The sequence below is a fragment of the Centruroides sculpturatus genome, unplaced genomic scaffold, assembly GCF_000671375.1.
Source record: "Centruroides sculpturatus isolate CEXI.00-Female unplaced genomic scaffold, Cexi_2.0 scaffold350, whole genome shotgun sequence".
In the NCBI taxonomy this organism is placed as follows: Eukaryota; Metazoa; Arthropoda; class Arachnida; order Scorpiones; family Buthidae; genus Centruroides; species Centruroides sculpturatus.
This window is the reverse complement of record NW_019384643.1, coordinates 373,604-383,118: the sequence shown is the minus strand read 5'-3', so window position 1 is coordinate 383,118 and position 9,515 is coordinate 373,604. Positions and strand designations below refer to the sequence as shown.

General features: G+C 28.0%; 1 protein-coding gene across 1 annotated transcript in view; it reads left to right on the top strand.

Moving 5' to 3' along the window:
• Window positions 1–4,276, top strand: part of LOC111626064 (dolichyl-diphosphooligosaccharide--protein glycosyltransferase 48 kDa subunit-like) — a 22,841-nt gene extending 18,565 nt beyond the window's left edge. Inside the window, exons 8-11 of the mRNA XM_023369345.1 lie at window positions 556–703; window positions 1,110–1,230; window positions 1,298–1,404; window positions 3,924–4,276. Of these exons, the coding sequence (XP_023225113.1) occupies window positions 556–703; window positions 1,110–1,230; window positions 1,298–1,404; window positions 3,924–4,079 (532 nt within the window). The 3' untranslated portion in view covers window positions 4,080–4,276. The remainder of the gene's footprint in view (window positions 1–555; window positions 704–1,109; window positions 1,231–1,297; window positions 1,405–3,923) is intronic.
• The last annotated feature ends 5,239 nt before the right edge of the window (window positions 4,277–9,515 follow it).

Sequence of the window (9,515 nt, the reverse complement as noted above, 5' to 3'; positions counted from 1 at the left end):
GTTTATTGTTACTTATTTTCTTTACTATAAAAAATATGATTAAAAAATTGGACCATTTTTATTAATTATATATTAAAACTTTTATAGATAAAATGCTTGCATTAGTTTTATTAAATGTTTAATGAATTCGTCTATTTCTGAATTTAAAAAAAAAACTAAATTTTACACTTTTTCATTTATGATAAAAATTAAGTTATTTAAAATAAATATTTCAAAACAACAATAATAAAATAGTAAAGAATTGAGAATGGTTTCATAATGTCTTAAATTATAAGATTTTAATAAATATTTCTTACAGAACACGTTTATATTTAGACAAAAAGTTAAAATTAAAATTATTAGCACTACATAGATCTTGTCTTCTGGGCTACTTCTGGAGAGTAGCATTTTAATCCTCTGTTATTTTAGAATATTTTTCATCAAAACTTAAACGTTTTTATAAAATTATTTGCTTATTAACATCTTATAATTCAAAAGGATAAGTTTTTTTAAATAAATAAATGCTGATGATGATAAAGTATCAAATTTATTTTAAACAAAATTATTTTTTATTAGATATGATAAGTCAGGAAATCAAGCTTTAGCTACTGCACTTGCTCTGTGGGTATTTAAAGAACATGGAGTTTTAAGAGCTGGTAATGTTAAACATCATATAAAAGGAGAAACTCAGCCTCCAGATGCATACACTATAATGGATGAAGTTGTAAGTATCATACGTATATGTAGCTATACATATTATTGTAAAATAAAAATAAGGAAGCTAGAATAATGAAGATACTCTTTAAAATAACTTAAAAATTCATCCATATATAAGGTGTAATACAATAATTTGTGATAAAGTGATGGAAAAATTAATATTGTGTGATGTGATCACGAATGAAGTGTAGAGTCCTGTAAGTCTGGTCCTATAAGAAAAATTAAACTTTTGATTGAGAGACGTAAAATTAGTTTGGATGCAACTCTTCAGGTGATAAATTGGGTATAGGCAACCAATTGAATTACCATTCATATCCAGATCAGATTTATGGGATATTCCATATATGTGTACAAAAAAGATTTGAAAATTACATATAAAATTTTTGGTTTAAATTATTATTTTATTCAATTAGGTCTATAGCATTGAAATAGAAATCTTGAAACAAGGAAAATGGGAACCTTTTGATGCTAAAGATTTGCAACTAGAATTTGTCCGAATTGATCCATTTATCAGAACGGGATTAAAGAAAAAAGGTTTGACTTAATTTTCTTTATATTTAAATAAAAATTTTTTGTATTTTAACAAAATGTTATTTTCTAGGTGCAAAGTATGTTGCTGAATTTAAAGTTCCAGATGTTTATGGAGTTTATCAATTTAAGGTTGATTATAATCGTATGGGTTATACACATTTATACAGCACTACTCAGGTAATTTTTTAAAATTAAATGCATATATAGAAACAGAATATTATATATTTCCTATTTCCTCTATATTTTTCAGTTTCTCCCAGTCATTTACATAATATTAAATGCATAAAATAAATTATTACTCAGGTAATAATTTAAATAGGAAATATATATTATTCTGTTTCTATATATGAATTAATAAATTTGTTAAATAATATAATAAACCAAATCACTAGGTTATTAAATAATGTAATGGATTGGCTTATATAATTTGTTCTAATGTGTTTATTTTATTAACTTTATTCATAAAATTTCTTCTTGAATCTTTAAATTGTATCTAATTGGACTCAATTATTTATTCCTGTTTTATTTATTTCATTACTCTAAAATAAAAAAAAATGCCAGAAGAATGAAAACATTTATTACATTGTGAAAACTTCCTACACTTAAGGGTAAGAAGTCATTAAAAATTTGGTTTTTATAGTACAAGTATTTGGAGCAAATTCATTCAGTATGATAAAAGATAATAAATTGATATTTTGTTTGTAACTAAAAGTTTGTTGTCAGTGTTGTCTTGAACAACCTGATGCATGAAGGCATTAATAATTAGAGATGTGCTCTTCTAGGCTAGTCATTGTTTACTGATGAAAATGTGTTTTTTATTTATTTATTGTACTGTTTATTTAAGCAATGCATTCTTTATGAAGTTTTTCACTATCACAGCATTCTAGGAGAGTATCTAGCACATTTTCTTTTCATTTTATCAGAAAATGAACAACAGCCTTTATGGTGTATTGTTTAACAGAAATAGTAATCTTGAATTTATCTTCTAATTCATCACTATCACCTATTGCAGCATATTTCAATTTATGTCACAATAGCTTCGTCAGTTGGTTTTCAACAGTAGTGGTATATTTATTTACTTCAATGAGATAATCAAATGTTACTTCTTTTTAAACTTTTAACTTCTGGTGCAAATATTTTCAGTTGTGTACAATAGTCTTACTATAGTTTCCATTTTCTCTCTTATTAATTGTTGCCACAATACTTGCTTTAGAGAAGTAGTTTTCAGTTGTATTTAGTATGATTTTATACTTATACGCAATGTTGTTTCTTTCATAACATATTCCTTGTGCGCTTCATTTAAAACTCTTCTCTTTCAGAGAAAATTAGTTTTACTTCTTGTTATTCTCCATTATCATAAGCAAACACAAAATAAATTTAACTGTGTAGTAATGTCACCATTACATTACAAACTAAATCAAAAATAATTATTGAAATTTGTGTTGCCAAATGAAAGTTTAAACAATGTTCATTGATAATGGAAGATGGAAAATTTGTAAATTTACAGATTGTCTTATAATGATTACTGCTTTTTATAAAAAGCCAAATTTTATTATGTTAAACTGAAATTTTCATTACAGTGGTACTTATTGCACTGGAATGTGCTCTTAGGTGGTTCATGTGTGTCTTGGCAGAAAAACTAAATTATTCAAAAAGTATAAATGCAATTCAAATCAAGTGCAATTAATAAGTAGTAAACAAACTATGAAATACAATTTTCAAAATGTTTGCCTTTAGACACAATCAGATTCTGTCAGCATTGATAAAATTGGTCAAGATATGGTGTAAACCACTACTGAAAATCATTTCATTGCATCTCTGATTCAGTCTTAAAAAATCTATAGGTTCTTCATTGGAGTCACACAAACTTTATCTTTGGTTGTCCACTCACATTGCAAAGTCTAGGGGGTTTAAATTGGGATTATATGGGGATCATTCAATACTGCTTCTGTCATTTCCGGTACATCCAGAGCTATTAGAGATGTTGAGGCAGATGTTTTAAACATGTAAACGTGTAGGACAGACGTTCGGCGCCGCTTTCCCGTAAGCCTAAAAGTTTGACAATGGTGTTTGGATAGTCGGTGGAATCACACTCGACATTCCAAACACCATCGTCAAACTTCTAGGCTTACGGGAAAGTGGCACCGAACGTCCATCCTACACGTTTACACGTTTAAAACGTCTGCCTCAACCTCTCTATTAATCTGGGACCAAATACTTGTTTGAAGTTGTCACACTTCTTGAATGCCAACTATCCCTCTATTAAACTTTCAAACATAGCTTTTCTATCAAACTGTTCAAAAATCTCAGTATTTTTTCATCAGGACATACATGTCCTACCTTGTACTTTAAGGAGCATAGTAAATTGACAGGAGATTGAAAATAAATTTGCTACACTGGTAGTTTCATTAATCTGGCATTTGTTATTAACAACAATATACTATATTATCTTAATTTTGCATTTTTGAATAATATGTTAAGAGATAGTTAAAGTTTCAATTATTGAAAATCTACATTATCTTGGTCCTGTAAATTGTATTAGTCATTAATACTGAAAAATTATTTGTTCTTATATTGCATGATTAATAAAAATGAATTTATTTAATAAAAAAACAAGACAAAGTTTGAATTAAATATAATCAAAAATATTCTTAATTCTTAATAGCAAAAGATTTATAAAATTTTTTATGTTATAGGTTTCTGTACGTCCTCTTCAGCACACTCAGTATGACAGATTTATTCCATCAGCTTATCCTTACTATCTAAGTGCATTTTCTATGATGGTGGGAGTGTTTATTTTTAGCATTATATTTTTACATCATAAAGATACTACAAAAGATAAATCAGAATGAAACTTTGTGAGTAAAAATCTAGTTATTTGTTATTTGTCTTGAGAAACAGGAGCACAGATTTGATATTGAAAGATCATTCCAATTTCAACTTGGATTTAATATAAGTCCATTTCATTTTTTTTAATGTTTACCATTTGTCTTTGACAAAACTCATTGTAAAGGTTTTGTTTTAATAAAGGGCCTGTTTGTCAAGATTATCTAGTGACTGTTTTGTATACATAAAATATATATTAATTTCAGTATAAACAAAATATAAATTACAACATTACTACATAATTTTTATTTTAATGTAAAATGAATACTGTAGATTAAATTAATATATATATGAAATAAATATTTATTGTAGATAAAAATTCAACATTCTTATTATAAAAATTGAACCATGAAAAATTGAAAATTATCAATCAAACTTTATTCTCAAAATAAATCAAACATTTTAGTTGTCATCATTGAATGATCTTAGAATAAATATGAGCTCCTTTAACATTATTACAACAAATTATATCTCAATAGCATATTTTATCAGATTCATTGTGAAAATATACTGACAATGTTGCAAAACAAAAATATATTCACAAGATTATAACTAATGAGACAACTAATGACGACTTTTCTTTCCAATCGTGAGGGGGCAGTTATATATTATGAATGAGCAATTATTTATTATAACATTGTCATAGTGCCAGGCAGCAATTTTTAATCATATTATTAATTTATTTAATTTAAAATGTGCTCTCCACCTCAAATTAATAGTGGCTTACTACAGTACTTCATACATTTCCTTTAACAATAGAGTCATGCTGGTCATCAATCTTACTCCATTCAGGAGAAAATTTTGAACAAATAACATGACTTTGGTTCAAACCAGAAGTTCATATATAGTTAATTGGGGCCTGCTGCCCCAAAGATTTTCATATCTGGTGTCGTCGTTCATCTATCTAACACTGTTCTCGAGATTAAGGAAAGATGGATGGACGACAGTGGAAATTTATAGGTTTACAATTTTTTTCAAATTGCAGCCCAATAAGCCCTGTCAGGCCAGCTAACCAAGGAGTTCTACTGTCAAGTTTTGAGGCATTTGTGGGATGCAGTTTGTCAGAAAAGGCCCGTTTGCATGCAGGTGGTAAGTAGAAAATCTGTCATAATGACACACTATCCTGTGCACCTCATGCAGCAGTTTCTAAACACACACTGCTGCAGGATGGCACAAATGAGATTTTTGTGTTATCACTTGATGTATGCACAGAGAAAGAGAGAGAGAGACTGATACACACTGTCAGTTGCTAGTTATTTGTTGCAAATGTGTTCTGTAAAAGAGTTATAATTGTTATTTACTATGATAAACTAACCTGTAAACCAAGTGCATTTTTTACTGTACAATATGTACAGTACGTACATACAAAATGCAGTAATCCAACAGCCATTGATTCATATATGTTGGACTACAGAAAGACTAATGTATACTAAAACATTTAATTTATATGAAAACTTTCTTAAATTAAAATAAAGTTTTAACAATTCTATTTGGAAGAAATTATTTGAAAATTTAACATAAAATCATAACTGCTGATATATTGTGGATGCTGAGGGTCTTTATAACAGTTTATCACAAGTTTGGCCAGGCCTGTAATAAACAGATAGTATGGGAAGGAGCCAAGACTACCATGTTAGACTATCCATGAATCGGAACCAGACAAGCTATGAAAATTTTTAAAAACTTTTAAATGTTCATATAATTCATATTTAACTATGGGTGTATAAGGATTTTTAATACAAATGTTTAATTAGTCGTTGCTAAACTTAAATAATTTTTTTAAAAATTAAAAATTTCACAAATATACAAAAAACTTCTTTTCATTTTTCTTTTCCGTCATTTCAACACACCAGTGGTAGTTAAAAACAATTTTCACGTAGAGATGACTTTTTATTGGAGGTTCTGCCTTTGCAATAAAATGTAAATTGGAAACAGTGTCCTCTGATAATTTTTGCCAAAATCACAATACAGTATAATACACTTAAGTAAACATTTAAAACTTGGCTGACAGTAAAAATTATTTTCTTGAAACTATTCATAACTTGTACTTAATCAAGAACATGTCTGTTCATTAATTATGTAAGAAAATCTCTCCAAATTGCATGCATTTATTATGTTTTTTATATTTGTCATAAAGACTACCACACATAATTAACATGTTAAATAATACAGCTTTTTTACATAAAATAAAAATTTTCATTTAACAAAGTTTAGATTAATTTTATGGTAATTTTTTAATTCTTTCCAACCTACGGGAACTACAAGGATTTTTTTATGTCTATTGTAGGATAACCCCGCAATGATGATAGTACAACAATGGATGAGGTGTCATATATCTAGTTAACTCATCAGTGGAAATTTCCAATCTGACCTGGACCAGAATTCGGGCCTCTCAGAACAACAGACTGTCTTTACTGCTTCGGAAGTCAGTCCATTTATAATATAACATATTTAGGTATGATAAAAAATATGCAGAGTCGCTTTAGATATTTCTACACCCCACAGATAAAGAACAAAAGTATTAGTAATGTTCAGTGATATGAGACCTTGTGCAATGTTCCACTATGCTTGGATATATCCATTTATTGAAGTTTTTATTTTTTTGTTAATGAAAATAACATTAATTTATAGGTGTAGTAACCACTATGAGTCCCTATATTTTCTCCTGCTGGAGTAAAGAGGTATGAATTCAAATTATTTTGATGATAGGGATGTTTAGTCAGTGAGAAGTCACTGAAGAGTTTAACAGGTTGAATCCAGACTGCTGTCTATAAATGGTCGTAGTATGAATGCAACTTCATTTCTATGTTAGAATTATGGGGCATCCTGTATAATAATTTACACAACATAGAATCTGTAATCAAACTTATTATAATAAAAATATGATTTTTTAATTTACACGATAAACTAAATTAAGTACCTTATTTTACTAAAATTTTTCTACAAATTTAATATACTGTATTAAAGTATAAAAAAAGTACATAAAATTAACTTGTTTTGTAAAGATATGCCAATTTCCTATTATAAAAAGTTGACTGTAATTATTTTAACGTTTAAAAATTCATAGAAACTTTATTTTATTATTATATAATATTAATTAAAATAAGTATTGCAGTGGAAGATTATGCAAGAATTGTTCAGCTTTGTTTTAAAAAAAAAACATTTTTATTAAAAACGCAGAAAACGCTGCTTAGAAAAGAATTTCAATGGTAAAGAGTGATCTAGAAGTAAAACATTTTATTTATTTTTATAATAAAATAAATTTTCATTATCGATTATCAAAATTTATTAGATTTACTTTAGATTATTTTAATTAAAATAATAATTATAATAATTAATTTTTGAAAAATATTATTCAAGATGAAGTAAAGTAAGTACTGAAACATGCCATAAATTATTTTGGTTAATATAGGGAAGATCGGGGCAACTTCGGCATGCGGGGCAAGTTTGTCAAGCGCTTTTTTTTAAAAACAAATTAAAAGGAGACTTTGGCTATAGGTTAGGCAGTTGAGTTTTATTGGTGGCTTGTTGAGTGTAGTGTTTTTATTGTTCTCCAACAAGCGTAGTTGAATTATCAAGCAAATTTTCATTTTCGTTGAATTCCATATAATATTTTTTTTCCATTTATATTGAATTGGCAGGTTTTGTTATAATTCCATGATAACGAAAGTTACTTTTCCTGTTAGAAGGATGTAACTTCAACTTATTCACGTGGCCAGATCGTGGCTTGGCATTCTGTTCTCAGGGTTGTACTTAATGTTTCGAAATCATGACTAGCGGGGTAAGATCGGCAACATAAAGCCACATTAGAAGCAAAGGATAAAAATCAAACAGATGATAAATGAAAACATGTTTGCATTTGTTATTCATGTATATATGTCTTTGAACTTGCATTTCGTTGTAATAATATTAAATGGGTGTTGGATTTGTATTTCTTTGTTTTAATAGTGAATTCCAACTTATACATTGTTAATAACATAATTTTATATACGTGCCTATCTTGCCCCATTACTGTTGCCCCTATACCAGGGGCAACTTTAATAAAAATAATTAAAATAATTACAACTTTACAAAAAGAGAGAAGTTGCCGATCTTGCCCCTATACCCGGGGCAACTTCGTCAATTTCTCTCTTCTTGTAAAGTTGTAATTATTTTAATTATTTTTATTTCCAAACTGATTTTAACCAGATGTATAGTAAGGTAACATTCCAATAGACAATATGCAAAGCTTTTTTTTCAGTTTACAGCAGTATTTATTACACAAAATTTAAGTCAAGCTTAACATGCCGATCTTGCCCCGATCTCCCCTATAGATGAATTAAATAGAACAATATCTTATATATTATAAGGATGTTTACTGAATTAAATTATTTGAATATTGTGAAAATGTTAGATAGAAAAATATAAATAAATGATATATTTAACTCTTATATATCTCTTATATAACTCATATATATATATTCCGAAATGTTCTTGTTAAAGACATGTTTACGCTCGAATAAAGTTCAATGTAAGCTTAAAAATCTAGGTCACCAGTAGAAATTTATTATAAATTTTATTCTATTTTTATAAAAAGACTATTGACAAGTTTCTTATTTGAACGAATTTTCATACATTAACATATCAATAAAGTGCACGTTACACAAACTACAACTAAGATATAGGAAGTTTTGGATGAAGTAACGTCAACAGGATAATAAAGAGGAAAAATAAGCAACGCCACAGAAAAAGGCTTCGAACTTTACTTTGTGCCTTAAAATCGTTGCACATACATTAATTTGACTGAATGTTAGAGCATTTTTTAGTAATATTAGTAAAGGAACGTCAAAGTACAAATTAAAGCTGGAAGACCAAGATTTTTAATTGAAGATTTTACTTGTTGGGACTTAAATTTCTTTTGAAATTTAATTATAAAGTTAGAAAACGAAAGTAAGCCAAACACTTGTGTTTGAAATTATACTTCGCGCATCAATTGAAATCATTTGGAGTTCACAAAACGCATCAATTGAAATCATTTAGAGTTCACAAAACGTGACAATGTTACATAACGGCCGTAGGACAAAAGCATTTGTTATCGATTAGAAGTAAGAATATTACACCACGTCGACGTTTTTCACGCTTTCAATATATAAATTGAGAAAACATCAAACTTATTCATGAAACTTACTTAAATAAATTAAGAGATTATATATTTTTTAACACTTCAAACAACCTTTCCAGCTCCAGTGATATTTGTTTACACCTCAGCAAACGTTTTCAACCTCATCGAGGTCTTCATCAGGCTACTTTACTTAGGAATTCGAACGCGTTTGGAACGGAACGTATACGATTCAAAATTTCAAATATCACTGGAGCTGGAAAGGTTGTTTGAAGTGTTGAAGTATAACTCCTCTAGTGTTGGA